The 25,762-nt window shown below is 55.3% G+C and overlaps 1 protein-coding gene across 5 annotated transcripts; it reads right to left on the bottom strand.

Annotated features, from left to right (window-relative positions):
- Positions 1-2,521: 2,521 nt before the first annotated feature.
- On the bottom strand, positions 2,522-25,651 carry Pou6f1 (POU class 6 homeobox 1). Of its 5 annotated transcripts, none has more exons than XM_060388601.1 (11): positions 25,365-25,651; positions 20,245-20,337; positions 18,541-18,736; positions 13,071-13,192; positions 11,771-11,996; positions 11,039-11,295; positions 10,269-10,397; positions 9,502-9,702; positions 7,207-7,348; positions 6,346-6,514; positions 2,522-5,719 (listed from the first exon to the last, which is right to left on the bottom strand). In XM_060388601.1, exons 2-11 carry the CDS (start codon positions 20,290-20,292, stop codon positions 5,374-5,376), a joined length of 1,836 nt encoding a protein of 611 aa, XP_060244584.1. In that variant the 5' UTR covers positions 20,293-20,337; positions 25,365-25,651; the 3' UTR covers positions 2,522-5,373. The 5 variants fall into 5 exon arrangements, with proteins under 5 accessions (XP_060244584.1, XP_021514461.1, XP_021514462.1 ...); XM_021658786.2 differs by having other exon boundaries at positions 11,039-11,298; positions 25,365-25,650; XM_021658787.2 differs by having other exon boundaries at positions 11,039-11,298; positions 11,771-11,899; positions 13,071-13,187; positions 25,365-25,650.
- Between the last annotated feature and the right edge of the window lie 111 nt (positions 25,652-25,762).

Raw genomic sequence — 25,762 nt, 5'->3', positions numbered from 1 at the left:
CCCCACTCTTCAGAACAGACATGGTATGAGTTAATCACTCTCCCATCTTTAACTGTGGATGGCAGGAAATTCCAAACTGACTTGAAGATCAGATATTTACGACAGGGCTGACTGGACCTAAGGGTGACCAGAACTGACCAATTATTTTAAAAGTTAAACACCTCATCCAATCCTAAATCGCCAATAAGGCAACCCCAGAAGATTCCGCCTTGTGTCTTTTAAAAACCCAAGGTCTTTGTCTCCCGGTGCCACTCCTAGCTGACCAGCAGGGGTGACCCCATTGCGCAATGGTCAGAATGAACCTCTTGCATTTTTGCAACGATAGATGATTAGTTTCCTGAGTTCTCTTCATACCTTCTTATATTCAGGCTCTGGCTGGGCCTAACACAGCTAACAAAAGGTCCACGTTCACTATCCTGGACTGTGGTGAAATTGACTGTGTCTCATGAGGGAGCCCCTACTCCAAACCTCTTCCCCCAAAAGAAATTACAGGGAAGGGTTCGTTTCCCTAGATCAGGACACTTCTTAATGAAAGCCGTCAAGGGCTGTCTAGGGTGGGCTGTTGAACACACACACACACACACACACACACACACGAAAGCCCTAGAGAGGCCCACATAGGTTCAAATCCCGACTCTGCCACTCAGCACCAGGTGACTTTGAATCCATTCATCTTCCCTGAGGCGTGATCAGTAGCTCTGAAATAAGGAGAACACTTCTCACTTCATAAAACAGAGGGAGAATCAGCCGAGACAATAAATGCTGCAAGCTCGTAACAAAGCAAAGCAAACAGTGGTGGGTAAAGCTTGGCTGCAGCTGAGAAAGCGCTTTGTGCCTGTCTTGTCTCTATACCTTGAGGCAAATCTGTCATCTGGGCCTCACGGAGCAGGAACTTTCTACCCATCAGGCTTCCCTTCACACTCAAGTATTCAATCAATATTTCTGGGTTCTTAGGTCAATCCCTGACATTTTCCTCCAGGTACAGAAAGAAAACACAGGAGACCTTTTAAGGACTGGTGGCTAGCTTTCTCTGGTCCCGGCTTCCTACAGGCCCCGGAAGCGGCCTATCAGGCCTAATGAGCTTCTCTAAGGACCTTGTAGCTGAAAGAACTAATCAGAAGTTTTCAGTGCCCTGCAGGGTCCTTCTCTCTTCTCTAGTCCCCAAACCAGCCAGTTTATTAAAAAAATAAAAAATAAAAAAAACTTCAAAACCATGCACAGAGCAATGAACGATCTCCCCGAATGTGGGACTAAAACTACAGCCTTCCACAAACCTACCCATCTTCCTCTAAAGCCTAAAAGCTTCCTGGGGCAACTGCCAGAAACCACTCTCAACCGGTCTGAGCCAGAGCTCCCAGGACTCCCCTGGTGCAAGCCGTCTGCCTCAGGTCTGTTCCGCTGATTCCCACATTTCACAGTCCAAAGCTCAGAGCTGAGCAGAATCCTGCCTTCCTCCTTCCCCCACCCCAAAGCTGGAGTCTCAATCCTCAGTGTTTCCTTGAAGGCAACGGAGAAAGCATATTTCCGTTTTTACCTGACAATCATCAAGCATCTGCCTTGTGCCCAGCTGGCCGTTTCACTGCTCCCCTCAGCTCATGTGTCTGGCAGCTAATCAGGGTTCGCCATCTGTGCTGGCCTAACACCATTTGGGGGCATTGCAAAATTCCTCTCATCCCAGGCCTTGGGTAGAATCTTTGACATCCATTAACCACTTGGGCTTGGACAGGGAGGTGAAGGCAGATCTAGAAGGATCTAGAACCTGTGTGGGGTGAAGGAGATGCCTTGTTCTTGCCAGTTTAGATTACACACTTCAGATAGGTGGGAAGTGGGGGCGCTGGAGGGAGACGGCATGAACGCTGCACCCAGGCAAAGGGAAGCCCTCCCGGTAGCTCACACTCCTGCCTGTCCCAAGTGTTTGCAGGCTGAGGGAAGAGTACGCTTAGCCCACAGCTGCATTTTACCAGAGAGCTGTCTAAGCCAAGCTGCTAAAGCTATGATTGAGTCGTGAGGGCGGAGAGCCCTTTAAAAGACACCCGAGGGAGCATGTGTCCCTCTGTCACACAGCATCCAGTGTGAAGGTGTGTGTGACGGGAAGAAGCCCTCAGCGGCTCCCAGGCCGGCTGGCTCCTCCAGCCAGGCTCCGTAGGCTCCAAAACTGTAAGCAGGAACTCCCTCTGGTTAAAAGCTTCTCCAGACGAGAATGTGTGAGAGCCCAGACTGTAAGCAGGAGGCGCGCATGCCGACACCATAACCTGCCGTTGGGACAAAGAGGAGCTCAAAAGTAGGGGTTCGGGGACCCTAAGCCCAGGCAGGGTAGGGTAGGAGAGTGCCCCGCTCACCCTCAGCCCCACAGGGAGGCTCAGGGCTGGCGGACTGAGCAGGCTCTCCTGACCTGGGAGTCCAGGCGCCGGCCTGTCCCCTCTCGCAGGTTCCCTAGGCAAGCCAAGAGCAGAGGCAGCTGGGACGCTTCCCGGGCCTCTGGACCCCTCACATTTGGGAAGTATAAGAGCAGGCAGAGCAGTACAAAAGAAAAAAATACTGTTTATTCACGCAGCTACATCAAGTGCTTCTCCCTGCTGTCCACAGCTTTCCTGGACAGTGACCCCACGCCCGGAGACCGGCAGGGCTTCAGGAGCTGGCTGCGGGGCAGGAAAGCAACCCCGGGCTTACCAAGGTGACCGGATTTTCAAGAATACAAACACATCAGGTGTTCTCACTCCAGACGCAAGTGAGTTCACAGTTCATGTGACCAGTTTCTCCTCTGGACTTCGCCATAGTCAGTGCAGGGTCAGAGAGCCTCGCTGATTCAGCAGTCCACAGAAAGGCTTGGTTTCCCATCTCTTAAGGCAAACCAAGCATACAGCAGAGCCGTTTCTGCCCATTCTCCTGTCTTTCCAGGGCAAAAGAGGCATTGTGCACGGGCTTCAGTCCAAGAAGGTGCTTTCAAAATCAAACTGCTAGTAACAGTCTTTTACTGTCCACTGCTACCCAAACCCAACATAAAAAAAAACTGCCTTGCAGAGTGGTGACTCAGATGGGGGAGCAGGGGCAGAGTTCAGAAGCCAAGTGAACCCCACTGCGGGCACTCTATGCATACCCCGCTCCCCCTACTTGAGGAGCCCAGCCTGGAGAGCCCGGTACTGTTCTTCTGAATGACCGATGTGCCTTTCCAACACAGGAGAAAATGGTTTATTCCAGCCCAGCCTCGGGAAGACAGATTTAGACAAAGGCTGGGGTGAGAAAGCATGGTGAGGCTTAATTTAGATCAGTGGTTCACGATTCTTTTTCCCGTCATGCCACAGAACAGATGGCACCCTCTTGCGTGTCCACAGCATGGCCACATTCTGCCACCCCAGAGAAAACAGCACTTCTGAGTGCAGGTTCTGAGCCGGGACAGCTGCGTATGATTTTCTCAAGCGTGTCCCCTTGCTAAGCTTCGGGACCACAGGCATCCCGACTAAGAGCCCACACGCAGTCCCCTCCCGACTTCCTGTCTCGTGGAAGCAGGCTGATGCTCACAGGATCTAGAACCAGCAGCTTCTGCCTCTTTCTTCCTGACAAACTCCAGCAGGTCTGGCTGGTTGGAACGCAGTGAAGAGTGTGTGTGTGTGTGTGTGTGTGCGCGCGCGCGCGCGCGCGCGTGCGTGTACGCGTGTGTTCAGCACACAACTGTCCTCCTCTCACTGTCAGAGCTACCAGGAAGTCCTCCACACTGGCTCAGCAGGACACAGAGGGACTCACAGGGCAGGGGCCCGAGTACATGAGAAGCTGGGGCCCAGGGTCTCTGCACTGTGACCAGCAGAGACAGTCCCTGTTTGGCTATCATCTCCGGGAGGAGCGCGCAGGGTACAGGGTGGACATCAAGCAGCCTGCAGGCCATGCAAGGCCGAGGATGGAGAAGAGGTGGGCATGTCGGCAGACGACTAACCACAGCACTTGGGAGGTGGAGACAGGAGAGTCAGGAAGGGGTCGTTTTCAGCTACAAGTTTGAGGTCAGGCTGGGCCAAGAGAGATCCTATCTCAGAAAGCAGCAAACCAGCCCAAGTAGAAAAATGGTTGACCCCACAGCCTGTAGCCTGTTAGAGACAGTCTGCGAGGCCAGTCTGGGCTTAGCCAAGTCGGCACCTTAGCTCTCTCCTGACTTCCTGGAACTAAATACTGTTTCCCCTCAGTGCTACAAGCTGAATCCTGGGCCTTGCACCTGCTGGGCTGCGCTCATCAGCCACTGGCCAACCTCGCTGTAGCCGGAAGCTCACTTAGTGGCTTAGATGTGCTGCCAGCCCCCAGCATGCCATCACCCTGACCTGGGCTGTGCTCGGCTCTGAGGAGCACTACAGAGGGATGGGGGTGGAGCGGGCCGGGGGTTGCTCACACACAGACACCGACATCCAGGATGCAAAGTTACAAAAAAAAACCCAGAGGTACGTCAGCCTCCACAAGAGACCTTCCTGGCCCGCCATCCTTCCGGAAATTGCCTCCCCCACCTCCCCTCCGCCGCAGCTCCTTGCTGTCTGGCTTATTGTTCGGTTTGCTCCTTTGAAGACACCTCAGTATTGCGCTGAGATGGGTCTGGGTGCAGGAGGGGGAGAAAGTCTGGTTGCACACTCTGCAGGCTGCGTACGCGGGCAGTGGAAATTTTCCCAAGCTGAAAGCTCTCTTTAGCTTACTCTAGTGCTGGGAGAGAGCCACGGAGGAAGGTTAGACTAAAATCTGGGCGGGCGGCCCTATTTACCAAATCCCAGGCCTGCCACAGGCCTGAGGCTCCCCAGGATGGGCGAATCTGCTTTCGCTGCCTCCAGCGCTGTTTGCGGAAGGAAAGGTTCTGACTTAGTGCAATCCCAGGCGCCTGACCTCAGGCCTGTGGCCCAACGCTTTGGGAGCCCTCTGTCCTCGAGATCAACTCGGATAGCACACCACACGCTCCTGAATTCCGCCTCCTCGGTCCTTGAAGGGTCTCGGTGCGCCCGGGTACAAAGTAAGGGAGGGCAGTTCCAGGCTGCGGGCCCACCGGGTGAGTTGTCACACTGGCACAACCTTGTGGGGCGAAGGGGAAGGGGTGCCACCGGAAACAAGCGCTAATACACAGTGAGAGTTGCCACAGCCCCGCCCCAAAGACAGAGCCTTTCCGGTTCCCTCCGGACACCTTTGCTAAAAAGGACGCCACAAGCCCCTTCCTCCCATGCGCCCAGCCCAGAGCCTATGGCCCTCGTGCAGCCCGTCGGGCCCCCCCGGGGCGTGGCCTACGCGGGCAGAGAGGCAGGCATCACACACATGCATAGGTGGAGTCTCCCGACCTAGGGCAGCAGGCGCGCAGCCGCAGCCGGTAGGTGGCTGAAGGAGGAAAGTGCTGGAACCCAGCGCCGAAGCCACGCCCTACGGGATCTGGAAAACGTTCAGCTTGCTGGTGTTCTTGAGCGTCTGGCGTCGGTTACAGAACCAGACCCGCACCACCTCTCGGTCGTAGTTGAGCTCCTTAGCGATCTCCGTGATCTCCTGGCCAGTGGGCAGGGGGTTCTTCTCAAAGTAGGCGTTCAGCGCCTCGATGGCCTGCGGCGTGAAGGACGTGCGCCGCTTGCGTTTCTTGGAGGGCTCGCCGCCCACGAACTCCATCAGATTCTGCTGGCCCTCCTGGTTCCGGAGCTCCGCCTCGTGCAGCCACTTCTCCAGGACCGGCTTCAGCTTCTGGGCGCTCTTGGGTGTGATGTCCAGCTTCTCAAACCTGGAGAAGGGCAGAGATGTGTGGCTGCTTCTTGTATGCCTCTCCACAAGGAGAAGCCCGGCTCACAGGGGGAGCTCTCTTCCTGCTGTGTCTCTGCCTCCTGGCCCCTCAAAGCCCCGATTCCTCCAACTTTCCATCTCCTAGGCCTCAAGAATGAGGCTATGCCCACAGCCTCTGCCAGGCAGGCGAATGACAAGCGTGCTCTAACTTGCTCAGAACTTCACCCCCAGATGACTGGGGGTCCACTGAGGAGTCACCTTGAATGGCCTCTCACTGCTCCTGAGGTGGCCTCAGAACAAGGCCTGCTGCCCCTGCAGGCTGAGCTGAGCAGGCAGGCATGGGAGGCAAGGCAGCCAGGAGAATCTAGCCGAGGGGCAAGAGAGACCTCGGCGGGCTTGGGTCCTGGGCTCCCGCAGACGATCATCTAAACCATCAGGACTGAAGTCCAGCTAAAGCTCAGCAGGCCAGGGTCCGCCTTTGGCTACCCCAGGTGTCCTTAGGACAGTCCTTCTCCGGAAGGAGGCAGCATGAGGGGAGACGGGGAGAGAGGCTGGATGCCGGGGTTGCGCCAAGAGCCAGCCTAGGCACGAGCAGGCCCTGGTTTTCCCGGGGACAGCCACACTTACCGGCAGATGGCTGACTGGCTATAGGCTGGGCCTTCTGTCGCAGTCAAAGCCTGGCCCACCTGGGTCTGTGTCAGGCCCAGGGAGAGGCGCCGGATCTTAAAGTTCTTGGCAAATTCCCGGATCTCTTCTAAGTTGATCCCATCCTCATCCAGGCCTGAAGTGTGCGGCTCTGGGCCAGGGGGAAGGACCAGGAAGGGGCGTATGAAGGTGAGGGCCAACACTGCCCATCTGGCCCACGGGTCTAGACCAGCGCAGCAAAAGCCACGATGCTTCTCAAAGCACTCCTGCGCCCTCCAGCCAGGCAGGACTTGTGGGAAGGGGCCCCGGAACCACCCACGGGGGTGGTCTGTTTTCACATCCTCCCAGCTCTAACTGCTGACCCTCCCCCAGGCTTCCTGCTCAGGTCCCTGCCAGGCACACCTGTCCACCACCTAGAGTCCTCAGAACCGGGTGAGAGCCACGGCCGGCCAGCCAGTGGCACAGTGGAACGGGACAGACAGCCAAGCAGCCGCCACTGTGCTCACAACCAACCCAACAGGAAAGGGAGTAAGAAAGTCATCTTTTGGTAAAGGCCGAGAGGCCCAGGGGGAAAAGGCACTTGCCACTAAGCCTGAGGACCGGAGTTCAATCCCTGGGACCCACAGGCACCGCCAAACAAATAAACGTAAAAGAAAATTTAAAGTTACCATGTTGCACTTTAAACTGCTACCTTTTCCTTTTGGATACTGGGAAATCTATGGCTTCATGTGAGGCCAAGTCTCACTAGGCTGTCCTTCAAGGCCTGGGCTCAAAGACGCCAGTCCCAGCCTCGTGAGTAGCACCGGGGACCCCAGGCCCACCTTCCTCCCCTAAGTCACTTACTTGACACCAGCTGACTGACTGTAGGGGTCTCTGAGCAGGTGATCGGGATGGGGGCGGAGGCGGCCGGCTTGAGTGCGGGGGCCGGGCTGGTGAGGAGCACCGTGGGCGGGGGCACAGCCGGGGTCGGCTGGATAGGCTGCACCTGCAGGAAAAGACGGTCCATTACCCTGGACGGGGAGCTTGGGTCAGAGTTCCTGCAGCTCTCGACTACCCGGGCTCCCACCTGTGGCCACCAGGAAGCAGAAAGGTGAGCTACCCGCTAACCTGGGCGGCCATCTCCCTGAGTGCAAAGCTGAGCTCGAGTTTACAATCATCCTGCCTCCACCTCCCAAATGTCGGGATTACAGGTGTGTGTCACCCACCACATCTGTCTTGAGTCTTAAGTTTTTCTCTCACATGTCTGTGCTGTGTGTGTGCACACATCTGTGTACGCGTGTGGAGGCCTGAGGCTGACGTGGAGAGGGTTCCGCGCTGGTCACTGAAGGAGAGTCTCTGCTCAGTGCTGGGGCTGGCTGGTTTGCCTAGCAGCCTGCCCCTGGGAGCCCCTGCCCTCTGAGTGCCGGGATTACGGCTGGGCCACCACATACACCCCACACTTATGTGGGTGCTGGGGATCCCAACTCCAGTACACACACACACACACACACACACACACACACCGAGCACTTGTATCGCTGATCCATCTACCCCGACTGATCTTTACTTTTTATATGACACATTACCACTGTAATGCTGATTAGTTTTACATCTTACTTATGACCAGGGAAATGACAACTATCTGAAATTAGCATTGTCAGTATGATTTTAAAACAAACACAGCTGGGGGTGTGGCCCACATCTCTAATCCCAGCACTTGGGAGGCAGAGGCAGGCAGATCTCTGAGTTCAAGGCCAGCCTGGTCTACATAGCAAGTCTTAGGACAGCCAGGGCTACACAGAGAGACCCTGTCTCAAAACAAAAGCAAAAACCCGTAGCATTTTAGGAAATGCCGATTTCTCCTGGATTTTCTGTTCCCCAGATTCTGCCTCCTGCCAGCTTCCAAAGCCATCCCCTTTGTCCCCAGGCACCTGACCTTAGTCTTTCCCTGGAACTCTGACTTCTGAGGGGACAGCATGGGAAAGCTGCACTCAGCATGAACGAGACCCCAGCACCACCAAGGAAAAAGGGAAAACTTCAGCTGCGTACTGTACCAGGACACAGGCGTCCAAGCCTCACAACAGCCGGTCCTCGACTCCACCAAGTCAGGGGGCTTCTGAGAGGCATACCTGTCAGCCACTGGAAACAGCTTCCCTATAACAACAGTCAGAACTGCCGCCGCGAGCTAACTGTACACCTGTGTCAGCTCCCTGGGGTCTTGTTCATAAACGTCTAAATTAGGGGGGTTTGATCTTGTTTTGTTTTTCCTTATAACTTAAGCTGGAACTGAGCTCCCTGTATAGCCCAGGCTGGCCTCATACAGCTCAGGCTGGCCCCAAAATTCCCGAGGGCTGAGATTACACATGCCTGAAGCAGGAATTTCTGTAGCCTCAGTCTTACAGGTGAAATAGAGGGGCTATGTAAAAGCTTCTATCAGACAATCACGGACCCACACATCACCCAGGAACTCCATGCATCCTTGGGTCTCTCTTCAGATCTATCAGAGAAGAGCCCCAGCCCTGAGGAGCCTCTCAGGACATTCCCATGTCCATGTAGGAGAACTGGGCTCCGGCATGCCATGCTTGCTCTCACACACCCAACTCCTTCTTTCCCTCTGGCGCCATCCTGACCTCTAGTCTGTCTCGGCTCCATTTGTGGGGTGCCACAGCCCCTTCGTTTGCACCTCCCTAGTGGTCTTTCAGATGCTGGCTGGTAATCAGCCTCAGCACTGGGGTACCTAAGGCTCCTGAGCATATCTCAGCCATTTTGCATCCTTAGCACCCGGAGTTTAACAGGCACCCGAGAAATCTCTTCTGGAATGGAAACGAAGAGCCAAAGTCCCAGTGTGCACAGTGTGGGGGTTGGGGTGGGGACTTTCCTAGCAATTTCTTTGCCCCAAGGACGAGCCAGGCCCAACCTGCCTTTCGCAGTCACCTCCCACCTCCTCTGACCTCTGCAGGCACAGAGACGTCTTGGTGTGTGGTGTGCGGAGAATGGTGCTGCTTCCCCAGGCGCCTGTGGACTCATCAGCTGCCTTGTGGCGGGAGTGGGGAGGGGACAGGACACTCCCCACTCCTGAGAGATGCCCTGATCTCCCACAAGTAGCCGTGACAGACAGCATTTCCTCTCCATGCCCACCCACACCCCCAGCCCTGGTACCTCACTCTTAGCAGGGGACTCCGGGGTGTTTGGCTTCCGGACAGCCATGGGTTGAGGCAGGGGGCTGCTGGCTAGGGTTGCGATCACCTGGCCCTGGGCATTCAGCAAGAGCTGGGGAGTCACGGCTTGGACCTGCAGGCTCTGGGCCGGCGCCGCTGTGGCCACACTAGAGTTCACTACCCACGGAAATGCTCCAATAACCTGGGGGAAAACGAGACGTGGAGCCCAGGTGTGATGGGGGCACCCAGGACCACAACCCAAGCCCCCACGGTGCAGGCAGAACTCGGAGAAACCGCCTCAGCCTCTGGCTTCCTCTTCCTCCGTGGAGTAAAGGACTCACACCCAGGGTCCTTTCCTTATTCTGTCCCTGGAGCTGCGGTGTTGCAGCCGGAGGCTTTTTCCTGTATCAGAGAGCTGGAAGCTCTTTGCAGCTCGGCCACTTCTTATCTATGTGGGTTCGAATTTCTGAATCCCACGGTTCTCTTCCACAAAACCAAAGGACCCAGACAGAGGGAGGGGACACGAGAAAGCACCCGGGGTGAGGCCTGCCCAGTGGGTCCTCCTGGCATCAAATCCCCCAGCTAGAATTAGCACCGTGGGGCCCCAGCGGTGGCTCTACCCCACCCTGGACTCCTCACCGCTGGAGAGCTGCCACGGAAGCTACAAGCAGCAGCCTGACGCCTGCAGAGTCTCTATGACAGGACGCTTAGGCCTCCCTGGCTGGCTGGCCCACCCCCCACCCCTCAGCCCCGAGTTTGCCCACTTGCCTGTCCCTGAGCATTGGTAAGGATCTGACTGCTGACCCCTGCCCCGCTGGGAATGGCGTTGGCAATGACTGGAGCTGCAGTGAGGGAGCCCAGGATCTGCGTCTGTCCCCCGAGGGAGGCGGCACTGATCTGCGGGTGGAGGGAGAGCCAGCTCAGAGGCCACGGCGAGAGACTGGGGGGGGGGGGTCTGCGGGTGGAGGGAGAGCCAGCTCAGAGGCCACGGCGAGAGACTGGGGGGGGGGGGGGCTCGGGCGCTTGAGTGGGAAAAGTGGGCTGCAGGCCCTCGTCCACTGGCTCAACCACCGGGTCGCGGGGGACAGCAGGGAAATGGGGCCACGGTCGCACAGCAGTGACTCCTGCTAATGTTTCCTAGCAGGTCTGAGAAGGTAGCTGGCTAGACTAGCGAGACAAATGTGCTCCCGGTCATGTCTGTCATCTCTACCCCCCAAGCCAAGAGCGGCGCTGGACAGCCGGAAGCGTGAAGCTGTGGACCCTGGGCAGCTTACAGGTCTGCAGTACCCCTGCGCCCCACCCCCGCGGCTGCTCCAGCGGTTCCACCCCCGCGGCTGCTCCAGCCGGTCCAGTTTGGAGCGATTCCCTAGCCATCGCTCGCTTTCCTCTGGGTAGGACAGACTGACAGGTGTAAGGAGAAGACCTCGGAGGGAGACCATCTTTGCTGGTGTGTCAGGAAGGGCCATATTCAGGGGGCTGGGCCTCCACTGTGGGGAAGTTCTGCCCCTGGTCCATCCCGGGTGAGGACGGCAGCTTACAATCCCCGGGCTAAACGCGAAGCCTGCAGGCTGGACGGTGATCTGCGGGGTGGTGTCCGCTGGCTTGGGGGCGGGGGCGGCGACGGGGGCAGCGGCGGGCTGTGGGAGTATGGCAGGCGTGGTCTGGAGCAGCGGCTGGGTCTGGAGCAGCGTCTGGGGCTGAGCTGGCGGCCGGGGCTGGGCGGGCGAGGAGGCCTGGGCTGGTGGGGCAGCTTGGACAGGCGCAGGCGTCGGGAGGGCGGCGTTCAACACGGCAGCTGCTACGGAGCAAGGCAGAGACAGAGGTGCTCAAGCGCCTGGCCATGTCCCGAGGGATCTGATACAAAAATGACAGGGCACCCAGGCAGTGGGCACGGGGCAGCTGCAATTCCCTTGATTCTCGGAGGGCTGGCGCGTGCCAACATCTCTCATTCCCCCTTCCCTTGGTTCAATAGACGCGTAGGTTGGTGAACTAGATGTTGAATGTCCTTGAAGTCCTTCTTGCTGGTCAGGGGGGCAGATGCTGGCAGGGGGAGGGGCAGTCTCAGGCGGCTGGCTGCCTGGTGTCCTGGCCTAGAGTCCCCGAGAGGTGCAGCGGCTGTGTGGCTGGGTGTCTATGGCACCAGATCCAGAATCCAGGGTTGCTGCCCTGAGCAGGTCGTGGGTTCTGAGTCCAGCATGGTAAATACACGCTCAGGGGTGGCAGTAGGGGGCGGTAGGGCGTGGTGCCGTCCTGGGGAGAGCTGCCGTTACCTTGGAGACCAGCTAAAGGTGGCTTGAAAGTTCCCCCTGGAGGAGAGGCGGCGGTCAGTCCCGGGAGGGCAGCCACCGTTGCTGCGGGGATTGTCCACACGGCCAGCCCCTGCTGCCCAGCCACTTGACCTGCAATACCGATGGGGATAATAAGAGGTTGAGTAACAGCCCCTGCTGGAAGCATAACGCCTGTCAGAACTGTGGCTAAGCTTTCCTGAGCCAAGACCTGCAAAAGCAAACGAGAGTTCAAAAAGAAAAGAAAAAAAATAAAAAAAAATCAACATCCGCAACACAAACCAGGGGTCTCTGACGCAGCTGAGCACAAACAGGCGTTCTGAGGGCAGTGGGCGAAGGCCACGGTGAGCATGAAGAGCCCGCTTACGGCCAGGTGCTCGGGTCAGACTACCCTGCAGAGACTGGCCCCAGGGCAGAGCGGGACGCAGGGGCCTCCTCCACCCACCCCCGCTGCCTCGCGAACCTTCGAGGGGCCCCTGTGGCGGGCCTCGTGTCTGTTCTTTTCATTTTTCCTTTTCCTTTTTGAGATCATAATAAGATCGTTCATGTCCCCTTCTTTTTCCTCCCTCTGACAACTCCACTCTACCCCTCCTTGCTTCTTTCAATTTCATGGCCTCTTTTTTATTAACTGTATATATATATACATATATATGTCACTAATTTATATACATATATATGTATATACATACATATATATGTACATATATATGTATATATATACACACATATATATCCTCCTCAATCTGATTAATGTCACTTGTATGTGTGTTTTCAGAGCTGACCATTTGGTACCACACCAGGGAACAGGGACCAGAAGCTTCAGCCAAGTGGTCAAGGGCCCACAAAGGCCTCCGAAAAGCTGTAGTGGAAAGCACCCTTGACCAGAAGCCTTGGAGGTCAGTGCACAGAGCAGAGGTCACACAGGCTCCACTGGCCTGCAGGATTCCAGCTTTTCGTTGGCCAGGCAGTTTTATAACTTAACTAAACACTGGACTATTCATTAACTCTTTCTTGTTCAGGAGAGGCTGGCAAGGGTGTTTGCTTATTTCCTCTAACAACAAATTCTCTCATGAAGGAGTTAACACCAGTCTTGTTAGGACCCAAGGAAGCTGCCCAGAAAATGGACACCCTCTTTCCCAGTGGGGCTGATCTGGGGCCACCTAAGGACACCTTCCCTCAAGCCACGGCCTCTTCCCTGCCCTGCCTCACGCAGGCCCCACCCCCATGGCCTCCACATCTCGATCCTGCCCACTGCCCTCTGCCGGCTCCCCGGGGTGGTCCTCACCTGGGGGGCCGCTTGCACAGCCAGCGGTGCCAGGGTCTGCGGTGCCTGAGGCTGGCTTGGGGCTTGGCTGAAGGTGGCGATGGCTGGGGCAGGACTGGCAGGGATCCCCGGCAGCGACTTCACTTCACGTGGCATTGAGAGAGAAGAGGACAAGAGTGAGCCCTGACAGCAGAGGGTGACGGGTATCGAGCGAGTGTTTTGTCTGCAGTCCCGTGCTGTGCTTCTGCATATAGCCCAGAGCCAACTGGTCACCCCTCCTGGCCCATGGGCACCTTCCCAAATGTTGCTAGTAATGACTAGGAAGCTGGGGAGCCCTGGGCCACACCCAGACAATAGGTGCCCCCTTCCCACGGTCTCTGCTCAGCTCATCATTTCCTGGCTCTGTTGACACTGTGGTCTGTCACACAGCAGTCAAGGAACCCGAAGCAAATGTATGCCAGGGAGGGAGAAGCTGGAGCTGGGAGAAAGAGGCAGCGATCCTGGGCTCAGCCAGCAACTGAACTCTTCCTTACCCATATTCACGCCATCCTTTTAGAAGCCCGGGGAAGTGGCAGGTCTTCTAAGTGCAAAACCCCTGAAAACTGGGCATGTCACTGTCACACTGTACAGTCACAAGAGCCCCATAGGCCACTCAGCTTTTCTCTGCGCCTCTGAGGAGTCTGAAGTCAAGAAAGGTCATGTCTATGAGCTTCCAAAAGAACAGTCCGTAAACAACCTTTCACTCCTCTTGCTTGGTCAGTTCAGGAAACTGGGTGCCCTGCCAGGAAACCCCATCACGGTCACACAACAATGAGAAAAAAACCGTATAATTTCATAAACTAGACAATAACAGGAATCTAAGGCTGGAGGTACAGCATGACGTTAGACTGCTTGCTTGGTTCAATCCCCAGCACTGCAAGATGGATGGGTGGGTAGACAGGTAGATAAGTAGATAGATAGATAGATAGATAGATAGACAAACAGATATAGACAGATAGACAGACAGATAGATAGGCAGATAGATATAGACAGATAGACAGACAGATAGATAGATATAGACAGATAGACAGACAGATAGATAGATGATAGATGGATAGATAGAGACAGATAGACAGACAGACAGATAGATATAGACAGACAGATAGACAGATGGTAGATAGATATATAGATTAACAAATGATAGATGGATAGATATATAGACAGACAGCTAGATGACCGATAGATGATAGTTGGATGATAGATAAATAGACAAACAAACAGATAGCTAAACAAATAAATAAAAAATACAAAGCAGGCTGTAGTGTTGAGTGTATCAGTGGCTTCTTAACTGTGGCTGAGCATATATTTCTAGGTCTAGGCCTGAATCAGAACGTCGGCAGTAGAGACCAGAAGTCACTCACTCACTCACTCACTCACTCACTCACTCACTCAATCTCTCTCTCCCTTCTTACCCAAGCCCCCATTTTAAAGCTCCTCTGGAACACAGTAGCCAGCAGAATGGGCCACAATGAGTTCTGTCCAGCCCTGTAGCCCCAGTCGGGGGGGGGGGGGGTGTTGAGATAGGGTTTCTCTGTGTAACTGGCTGTCCTGAAACTCCATCTGTAGAATAGGCTGCTTTGAACTCACAGACAGGCGCCTGCCTCTGCCTTCAAGCGCAGGGATCAAAGGTGTGTGCCATCAAGCCCAAACCCAGCTCATGCTTTTTTGTGTTTAAGGGATTTAGTTTTTGTTTTTCCTAACCTAAGCCTATAGTTAAATTCCCAGAACTTAATAATAAAAGCCAGAAAGCTGGAAAAACTAAAGACGCACACATGACACAGGCCTTACAAACCGGGAGGAGAAAACCAAGTGTAAGGCCGGCACCCTGCTAGCTGTTGGGAACATCAGAGACAGCCAGGAAGCTCTGAATACAGAAAAAGGGAAAAGAATTTTGTTGGGAAAAGTGTAATGAGTTATAAGAAGAGCATAGGACCTCCCCAGTGTGTGTGGTGGAGAGGATTGAACCCAGACCCTCCTGCAGGCTGAACAAGCACTCAAAGCCAGCGACGCCCTCAGGCCCTTTCTGATACACCAGGCATGCAAGCCAATTGTTCCTCCTCCTCTTCCTCTTTTCCTCCTCTTCTTTTTTTGTTTGTTTGTTTGTTTGAGACAGGGTTTCTCTGTGTAGCCCTGGCTGTCCTGGAACTCTCTGTAGACCAGGCTGGCCTCGAACTCAGAGAACCACTTGCCTCTGCCTCCCGAGTGCTGGGATCAAAGGCGTGCGCCATGCTCATTTGCTTGTTTGCTTCTCTTCTTATTGCTAATAAGTTTTTCAAATTTCCAATTCATAATCTCCTTCCGTGTCAACAAGCAATGTTTTTCTGAGACAAGGTCTCACACTCAGCCCATGCTGTTCTAGAACTCATTACCTAGCCCAAGCTGTTCTCAAGACTCAGAGCAATCTCCCTGCCTCAACCTCCTCAGTGCTGGAATTACAGCCATGTGCCACAAAGACTCAGCTTCAAGAAGTCACTTTTCTTCAAAGGAATTTTAGTGTACTATACTATGAGAGAGAGAGAGAGATGGAAACACAGAAAGAGACAGAGACATACACACACACAGAGAAAGAAAGAGAAAGAGAGAGAGATCTGCACAAACATATTCAAATAAGTACTGTTTATGAGAATACAAACATTGAGAGTGGCAATCAGAAGCACGTGTGTGAGACCAGGCCAGTCTGGAAAACCGGCACAGCAAGGGGTGGAGAGCTGGCTCAGCAGTGAAGAGCTCTGGCTGCACTTGCAAAGGACCTTGGTTGGTCCTAGCATCCACATGACGGCTCACAGCCACCTGTAACTCCGGTTCCAGGCGATCTGGCGTTCTCTTCTGCCCTCCGAAGGTTTCAGGCACACGTACGGCACGCATGGAACATGCAGGCACAACACCCATACACAGAACAGGCAGGTGAAAGAACACGGGGACAGTCTCCTATCCCAGAGTCTACCCTCTGGCGCCCCAAGAATGGATACACGAGTATGTGGTAAGGACTTGAGTGACGTGAGCCAAGAGATTCTTCACCCTGAGAAGGTGTCCTGTGACTTGGGCTTGTCTTGATCAGAGCAGTCCTTTCCTAACCTCAGAGAGGTCCCACTGAGTCTACACTGACAGCTGCACACACAGCACTACTCTGACCTCCCCTCGCTGCCTGCCCATGGCTGCATCTCCCTGACCTGGGGGGAGCCTCTGTGAGAGAAGACGCTCACCGCGGGACCCTTACGCCAAGGTGTGGGCATTGACAAAGTCAGCCTCTGAGAGCAGATTCAGGGTAAGGAGAGAATCCTGACCCCAGAAAGATGAGGTCACAAAGACGGGCAAACGGGCAAACCAAAGAAGCTCCCTCAATTTTTCTGGAAAGGAGCTCATTCCACCTGGCTCTGCCAAGTCCACTGGTGTCAGGGACACAGTCCTGTGTCCTGCCCTTCTCTGAGGCACTGTCCCTTAGAAGCAGGTGCGGCCATGCTGGTCTCCTAGGCTGCGTGGAAACGTGGCTGTAAGTGATGTCCCCGGGCTGCCAAGAACCTGCACACGATGTCAGTCTAGAGAGGGATAAGGGACAACAGACAGACACCAGGACTCGGGACCCAGCGGCCACTGGTGGCAGCGACCTCTTGCTCTCCAGCAGAGAAACTTCTTTTTGCGGTGGGTGGTAGCTAATTCAGAGGCTCCACCTGGTCAGCGTGTGGAGAGTAAGTGCCTGTGGTGTGGTCAGCCCTGCTGGGATGTCTGTGCTGCCTCCTTGAAGGCTCGGGGAGTACCTCAAGAGAGGCAGCCGGAGGAACGTAAGAGCCAGAGACTGGGGAGCACCGCGAACTGTTTTCTGGACACGACACAGCTGTTGCTCTTAGGGACTAACACAGCTGCTGGTACCTGCACAAGATCCTCACAAGAGTAGGCCTGTCACTATAACGTCACACATGGGCAAGGGGTTTGTGGGGCCTCACCCGCTACCGAGGAACTATGGGCCATTAAGTACTGGGGCAGTCACTGTCTTTGGCAGCACGGCCACTGGTAAGCTTTTTACATCCTTCACTCACCCTCACACAAGCAGCCACAATTAAACTCAGTGGGTTTAGAAAACAGGTCCATGGGGACCTGCAGAGACTGATGCACCAACCAGGGACCATGCATGGAGAGGACCTAGACCTCCTGCTCAGATGTAGCCCATAGACAGCTCAGCCTCCATGTGTGCGCCCTAGTAAGGAGAGCAGGGGCTGTCTCTGGCATGGACTCTGTTGCTCATTCATTGATCTCTTCCCCCTGATGTGTGTGTTGGGGGTGGGGAGGGCCTTGCCAGGCCACAGAGGAAGATGATACAGACAGTCCTAATGAAACTTGATAAGCTGGGGTCAGATGGTAGGGGAGGAGTGCTCCCCCTTACTGAGGACTAGAGGAGGGGAATGGGGGCAAGAGGGAAGGAGGGTGGGACCAGGAGGAGATGAGGGAGGGGGCTACACTTGGGATATAAAATGAATAAATTATAAAAAATAAAATAAAATAAAAAGAAGAAAACACAACAGAAATCCAGGTAACCAGGGGCTTGCTGGGAACAGGGTTTCCGTCGCAGAGAGGAGGTGAAAGTTCAGTATGTACAGATGTAAGATTGTCAGAGAATTTTAAAAAAAGAAAAGAAGGGGGCTGGAGAGATGGCTCAGTGGTTAAGAGTACTGGCTGCTCTTTCAGAGTCCTGAGTTCAATTCTTGGCAACCACATGGTGGCTCACAGCCACCTGTAATGGGATCTGGCGCCCTCTTCTGTCATGAAGGCACATAAGCAAACAGAGCACTCATATACATAAATAAATAAACAAATCTTTACAAGCCATAAAGGCTGGCAGAGATGGAGCGTGGTACTCAGGAAGCAAGAAGGAAGCCCGAGGATCCTTACAAACGACAACAGCATTGGTGCTGGTGAAGAAATTCGGTGGAAGACCTCCATGCTAGAGCAGAGCCTGGGCTCCATAAATAGCTTTGGCTCTCTAACTGCTGCAGGCCAAGAGAATCCACCTCACACCTTGAGATCAGTAAACCCTTGAGCGCCTGTAAACCCACCGAAGGGAGGCGGCATTGGCAGGCATCCCTAATCTGCATCCTTAGCTGGAGAAGGACGCTCTGTATCCTCCTCCTGGGATGGCCCAGCTCTGCTACAAATGAGCCTGAGCGGAAAGCTGGCGGATCCTTAGGCCAGGGCCTTCTGCTCCAGGTTGACAGTCTGGTGTGGACCTAGAACCCTCCCTAGGCCACACTCCTGCCAATCTTCATCCTGGGCTATCCCTGTTCAAGCATGGACGAGACTGCAAGAAAACGCAATTCCAGGCACAAGGAGGGCAGGGCATTCCTGGAAACTGGCCAAAATGACGGAGGCTGCCAAGTGGGCAGGAAGGCAGGACCCTAATGCCACTGGACCCACAAGGGACTCATGAGAACAGCAGCAGGTTAGAGCAACAGCTTCATACCTGTTGCTTCTGCAGAGTGGTCTGGGTCATGGGAGCCAGCTTCACCAGCCGGTTCACCGGCCTCAGCAGGACCTCCACCCTGGGAGCCATCGGCAGCCACACTCTCCAGCCCTTTGCTCTCCTCCTCAGCCGGGAGCTGGGCATCCACTCCGACTTCCAGCACTCGGATGGTCTCATGGCCCGACATCACGATGACCTGCAGGAGGATGGAGGCAGTGCTAGGGAAAGGGGCCAGAGCTCTGGGTGTCACTGGCGAGGGATGGAGGCTTCGGGATGCAGAGCCCTCATCCAGAGAACGGGGCGCTCTGTGAGAATGCCAGAGATGGGGCTACCATCCCCGACTTCCAGCAAGAAGGGAGAGCGGGGGGGGGTGCTTCCTAGTGCACCCTGAGCCTGCTCTCCTCATTGTCAGCATGTGTGTGTACGCACATGCGCCTGTGTGTGTGTGCATACACGCATGCCACAGTGCGCATGAGGAGTTCAAAGGACAGCTGTCGGGAGTTAGCGCCCTCCTTCCATCGTGCTGAGGCTCTCCCTCCTGCCCGGCTGTGTGATCCCGTCAGCTTCTGGGAGGCTCTCTAATCTCATGGCAAGAGGCCGAGATTATGGATGCACATCACCACATCCCACGTTTTATGTGGGTTCCGTGGATGTAACTTGGGTTGTCTTATGCCACAGAGGGTTTTCCGTGTTAGCCATCGGGCCAGCCCTTGAGGGCTTTTAAACTTGGGATACCAGATTTCCCTTCTAGCTGATTTCCCCCAAAGAAGGGTTAGGAAATCAATTACCAACACACAGATTCTCCTGCCTCACCCTGGCCTGATCCATGTGCCCTATAAGCCTTATTTCTGTTGCAGGGATTCTCAAACAGCAAGAGCATCCTCCCCGAGTCCCTGCCCGAGCATCCCAAGTTAGGATCTTTGTGCCATACTGGAATGCACCAGCCTGGCCTTCAAGAATCCCAGGTGAGTTCCACCGGTGAGAAAGCTTCCTGAAAACCTTCCTTGCCCATGAATGAATGGTGAATGGTGCCTGGAACCACTCCCACAGGGTCCCCTGAAAACTGGCTGTGGCCATAGACTGTGCCAGAAGAGGCATCGTGGGAAACTATCTAGAAGAATGAATATATGCCAAAGCACGTTCCTTTGGCAGACCTCTGAGGGATTTCACTCCAGTTACATTTCGAGGTGTGCTGGACTGTTTTCAACAGTCATTTCAGAAAACAAAGAAAATATATAGAAGCATAAAGAAAAGCTAAACCACATGTTCAAATACTTACAGGCATTTGCCTACTCTCACAGTCTTTTAGACTTGACTTTTCATCTTGGGGGGCTGCCTGCTGGCATGCATGCAGTGCCCCCAGAAGCCAAGAGAGGGCGCCAGGCCCTCTGGAACTGGGGTTACATGGCCGGGAGCAGTCTCGCAGGCACCGGGAACCAAGCGCACGGCCTCTGCAAGAACAGCCACTGCTTTCCACTTCTGAGCCATCTCTCCAGTCCCCCGTGCAGCGTCATTGCTAAGTTGCAACTTAAAATCCCAAACTCAGTCCTTGAGGAAGCCTAGTCGACAGTCGCTCTGGACAGGTCGACCGATCACAAACTCAGGTAAGAGACAAGGAGAGGCGCCATTATGTCTTCCTCCCTTGGCCACAGCACCCCTCAGTCCTGGACCCTCACCACCCCCACCTCTCACCCGAGAAGGTACCTGTTCATTGACAGTGAGAGACGAGTCAGATGCGGCGACAGGATCCATGGTCACCACAGGGTGGGGTGGGTGCCAGTGCACACCTAGTGCATCCTGGGTAAGAGCAGCAGAAAAGCAAAGGCTGATGGGATACAGCAATGTAATTCCCAGACTATCTAGACAGGAGAAAAATAGGACGGGAAGGACAGGGAGGTCAAGTGCTCCCCAAAGCCCAGAGAGGGATAAAGCAAGAGTCTAAGAATTGTGAGACTCTCACTCTAGCTGGGCAGTGGTGCGCAGGCCTGTAATCCCAGCACTTGGGAGGCAGGGGCAGGTGGATCTCTGAGTTTGAGGCCAGCCTGAGCTAATTCTAGGACAGCCAGGGCTACACAGAGAAACCCTGTCTGGGGAGATGTGTGTGGGAGGGGGGCGACCCTCACTCTAGCATTCTGGAAGAACACAGTCAGTGTTTAGGATGGCAAGGGAGAGACAGGGCCTGGCATTCATCCCTGCCCTGCCGCATCCAAAGGTGCCAGCAACCCGGCAGACCCCCAGGTGAGACTAATGAACACCCAGAGGCTTAGGTGAGAGGAGCAGTGTAGGTATCAGTGTTTCCCTGGGCAGGGGCCATGAGGAGACAGCGGAGACAGAATTTAACCCAGTGTTCTCAAACTCAGCTAGTCCTAAAGCCCCGATTCCTGCACTTTCTCCCACAGCCCTAGGAGCCTCTGATTACGCGGTGGGTTTCACAGAATGTGCTCTCTCTCTTTCTCCAAGGACCACGTCAACCTGTACTCAGGAGGGAGTCTATTCCCTGTGGTGGAACAGCCTTCCAGGTGCAGGAAGCAGGAGTGGGTGAGCCCATGTGAGGCCAGTCTGCCTGGCTGGAGCCATTAAAAAACGAAAAAGAAAAGGCAGACATTTGTGTAGGAGAAAAGGAAATAGGCATTTAGTTTGGGTACCTGCTGTAGGCTGATTGTTTTATAAGCCACTAACTGACATATTTCTAAGCTGTCCTCTGGGGAAATGGGGGCTTACTGTCATCATGTCACAGCTGAGGGAACCAGACATCCTTCTTTCTTCCTTCCTTTCTTTCTTCCTTCCTTTCTTTCTTCCTCTGTTTGTTTGTTTCTTTCTTTCTCTTTCCTTCCTTCCTTCCTTCCTTTCTTCTTTTTCTTTCTTTCCTTCTTTCCTCCTCTCCTTTTCCTCCTCCTCCTCCTTCTTCAAGACAGGGTTTCTCTGTGTAGCCTTGGCTGTTCTGGACTCGCTTTGTAGATCAGGCTGTCCTTGAACTCATAGAGATCCGTCTGCCTCTGCCTCTGCCTCCCTGTGTGCTGGGATTACAGGCATGCTTTCTTTTCTTTTTTATTCTGTAAGCTTTTTGTCTTGTTTTTGGCCTCGTGGGGACTGAACCCAAAGCCTTGAGAACACTAGTCAAGTGTCCCACTGCTGAGCTGCATTCCCAGCCAACAACCTTGTTCCCATTGAGGCAAAACTCTGCTGTGGTCTGAACATTGCTGTCCCCTCTCAGCTCATGTTGGGATCCTAACCCACCCCTGCCCCCCTCCCAGATGACAGATGGAATAAGTGGGTGTCTCCAGGAGGGTCAGGGTTATAATCCTCACAGGGAGACAGACAGACAGTGCTCTTGGTGGAGGAAACAGGTGTTGACCCCAGACTACCAGCCTCCGGCATTGTGAGCGGTGAACTTTCATTGTGTGTCAGCCGTAAAGGGATTTTAATCCAGCATAAACACACGTTACGGTATTTTGTTATAGCAGCCCCAGCAAATATAAATTCTCAGAACAGAGAACTCACCAGTTTGATCACTTTGTTGCATTCTTCACCTCCCTGTTTTCGATGCCGGGGACTAGGCTCAGGACCTGGTATGTGTTAGCAAGCACTCAGCACTGAGCCAAGCCCCAACATCCACTCAGTAACTTTATTTTTTGAGAGACGGTCTTACTAGGTAGCTGGACTGGAACTCAGTATGCAGATAAGGCTGGCCTAGAACTTCAGAGATCCCCCTGCCTCTGCCTCCCCAGTGCTGGGTTTAAAGGCGTGAGCCACCACTTTAAGCATGTTAAAGCGTGTGTTTCAGTGGAATTTTGTACATGTACAATGTTGCACAGCTATCTAGTTCAAGCACCTTGTCAATGACCTGAAATAAAATTTTACATCCATAGCGGAAACTGCGCCCCTGCCCTGCCCCCTCCCAGCCCACCTGGACCCACTTATCTGCTTTTCTGTGGATTTGCCTCCTTTGGATTTTACAGGCTCTGGGGAGGGGTCATGTGACTTCTGGGAGCCGAGCCTGGGTCCTCCGGGGAACAGCGAGTGCTCTCAACAGCTGGGCCATCTCTCCAGCTCCCATGGCAACAGGGCCCTAATCCTCACCACACCCTTGTGCCACTAGGTTAGCTTTAAGGTGGTGACATTCGTGTAAGGCTGTGGTTCGAGTCCTCCGAACCCTTTGATACAGTTCCTCATGTTGTGGCGACCCCAGCCACAAGATGATTTCACTGCTGTTTCCTGTCATCTTGCTGCTGCCATGAACAGTGATGCCAACAGCTGATGCGGGTGTTTGGTGTGTGGCCCCCATGGAGGGCCGTCAGATGGGTGGAGAACTCTGCTGCAGAGCGTGTTCAATAGGGCCTGACACGCATAAGCCGGATGACGGTTACTACTGTGGCTCTGGGGGGTTGGGGCAAGGCTGCCTGCTGTCCAGGCTGGCCTGGGAGTCCCTGTGCAGCTGAAGGTGATCTCAAACGTCTGGTCCTCCTGCCTCCCAGCTTCAAGGGCTGGCGCTCCAGGCGCACACACAGTTGAGGGGCCCTGGAAATGGAGGGATAAACACCCTCCCGCGGGGTCCCAGCCCGCCCGCCGGGGTCCCAGCCCACCGGGGTCCTTTTATTTCAGTGGAGACAGAACAAGCATACAAAATGTTGCAAATCAAAATACCGCAAAATGCACAAGGTTACCGTAATGTAATACTTTTATTTACGTGTTTATTTAAGGCCCCGAGCGGGGAAGCATGCACTCCATCCACTCACAGCCTAAGTACCAGTGTCTCGAGGTCAGAGTGATGAAGTCTTGAAGGGGGAATATGAGTTCACACAGTTTTCTCTTTCTTCTCTCCCCCATTCCCTCCTCCTGGAGACAGTATCTCTCCTGGACCTCACTGTGTAGTCAGGGCTGGCCTTGAATCCACTGACACCCGCCTGGCTCCGCCTCCTGAGCGCTGGGCGTGGACCGCCGCTGGCTGCTGCTTCTCCTTCTTCTTAACTGATTTTTTTTTTTTTTTTGAAGCAGAAACCCTTAGAAGACAAGTTTCTTTCTTTACTTTTCTTTCTCTTTTCTTTCTTTCTTTCTTTCTTTCTTTCTTCCTTCCTTCCTTCCTTCCTCTCTCTCTCTCTCTCTCTCTCCATTTTTCCCCCTGGGGTTTGAATTTGCCCTTGTGCATGCTAGGCAAGAGTTCAGCACCGCACACAGCATCTTACCACCATCAGTGTGTGTGTGTGTGTGTGTGTGTGTGTGTGTGTGTATGTGTGTGAGAGAGACTTAACTGATGTACAGATGTAATAATCTATTCCTAAGAATCTCCAGATTCTCTTTTCTTTCTTTCCTTTTTTTTTCTTCTGTTTGTTTGGGTTTTTGTTTTATTTTGTTTTGAGGTACGGTTTCTCTGTGTAGCCTGAAGATCAGGCTGGCCTCAACCTCCGAGATCCACCTTCTCAGCGCCGGGACTAAAAGTCACGACCACCCGGCTTCTTGCTTTTTTTTTTTGTTGCTGCTGTTTCTTCTCCTCCTCCTCCTTCTTCCTCTTCTTCACTCTTATCACTGTGTGTGTGTGTGTGTGTGTGTGTGTGTGTGTGTACATATCTGTGCAAGACCCTGAGAGCCTCGGTACAAGTGAGCCACAGCTTGTGTGAAGATGAGACAACTTTCAGGAGTGAGTCCCTTCCTCCCCCGTGTTCTGGTCAGGCAGCAAGCCCTTTACCCGCGGAGCCGTCTAGACCGCGCCCCCTTTTTGTTTTAGGTGTCGTGTAGCTGTGTTTGGCTTGGGTTTCTTTGGTTTCTGAGACCAGGTCTCCGTGTAGCTGTGATCCCTGCTCCTCGGTCTCACCGGCTCCTGCTGCTGGGCTTCCAGCCCTGCCTCGCGGCCTTCTTTCCTCCTCCAGGGAGGATTCAGCGTGTCTTCTTCCTCGGCGTTATCTGGTTTGTCTTCGTGTCTGGGACCGGCTTCCCCGCCCGGGACAGGTGCGGCCTGCCTGGCCGCGGCACTTGCCGGTTATTTTTGCGGAACCAGCGGAGGAGCGGCTGTAGTTCTCCTGTAGTTGTGCTTTACTCTTGCAGAGAGGCCCGGGTCACAGAAGCATCCCGACTGCGCACCGGCTTCCGACTGGAGCACTCGCCACTGCCCCGGCAAAGTGACGGGAGGCGGGGCAACGGCGAGCCCCGACGGGCGACCTTCTGTCCGGTGAACGGGGAGTCCGAAGGGGCGAAGGGCGGCATCCGCTCCGAGCGCGGCGCGCCTCCTGCCTGTGGCCTAGCGGCGCCGGCCGCGGCCTTTCGTTCTCTCCCGCCCGGCCGCCGCGACCGTTCGCGCGGGTCCCCGGCTTCCCGGCGCGGACCGAGGCGGGCCGGACGCCCCCGCCGCCGCAGCCCTGCGGGGCGCGCAGTCCCGGGAGGCCGGGGCGCGGGGCCGCGCTCGGCCGCGCTGTCATTAAATATTTATGAAGTGCCCGGGCCTGCCGGACGCCGCCCTCCCCCGGCCGCGAGGTCCTCCCGCAGCGCCGCCCCCCCTCCCGGCGAGCGCGGACCGAGGCCCGGGCCCCGGGGTCCCCGCCGGACACCCCAGCCTGCTCCAGGCCGGCGCGCGCGGGAAGGCCCCTCTCCGCGCGCGGCCGCGGGGCCCCGGGACCGGGCGCTGGCCGGGCTGCGCGGCCGCAGGTGGGCAGCGCCCGAGCCCGGCCTCCCGCGCCCGCCGCCCCGGCCCGCGCCTCTTCCCCTCTCCTTATCATAAATATATAAATTATGCTAATTACGGGCATTGCATATTAACCAAATCCGAGCCCTCCCCTGCCCGGCCCCCTCCCCCTCCGTGCGGAGCCCTCCCCGCCCCGCACCCCGCTACTCACCGGAGCCCGGGGCCCAGCCTCCCCGCTCGCCCGCTGCCCGGCGGCCACCGACTGGACTCCCGGCTCGCCGCCGGGGCCGGGGGGGGCCGCGGCCGGGGCGGCCGCCCGCAGACAAAGAAGCCGGAGCGGCTCGGCCCCGCTCGCTCGGCCCGGAGCCGCTCGGGACCCGCCGCCCCCCTGGGCCCCCCGCCGGGGCTGGCACGCCGAGCGGCGGTGGGCTGCAGGACGCCGGGGGCGGGGGCGGCCAGGTGCGGTCCCCTCCTCGCCCCCTCCGCCCTCCCCCCTCTCCCTCCTTCTGCTACTTGGATTTTTTTAGCTGCTGCGTCATGAGCATAATTTATGCAAAGCGCTTTGCCGCATGCTGCACCTCCCGCGCCAGCCGCCGGGGGCGGCGGTCA

This window comes from Meriones unguiculatus, chromosome 8, assembly GCF_030254825.1.
Source record: "Meriones unguiculatus strain TT.TT164.6M chromosome 8, Bangor_MerUng_6.1, whole genome shotgun sequence".
Taxonomy (NCBI): Eukaryota; Metazoa; Chordata; class Mammalia; order Rodentia; family Muridae; genus Meriones; species Meriones unguiculatus.
Note: the sequence above shows the minus strand (reverse complement) of the source record. Positions and strands in the feature narration are given on the sequence as shown.

Excerpts from the sequence above, each read along its gene's own strand:
- Pou6f1 (XM_021658786.2), bottom strand. The coding sequence starts at position 20,292 with ATGGATCCTGTCGCCGCATCTGACTCGTCTCTCACTGTCAATGAACAG. Across the intron at positions 9,703-10,268 it reads TTACCAATGCTCAGGGACAG|GTTATTGGAGCATTTCCGTG; the intron begins GCAAGTGGGCAA and ends GTTTTCCCCCAG. Across the intron at positions 7,349-9,501 it reads AGTCCCCTGCTAAGAGTGAG|GTGCAGCCTATCCAGCCGAC; the intron begins GTACCAGGGCTG and ends CTTTTCCTGCAG.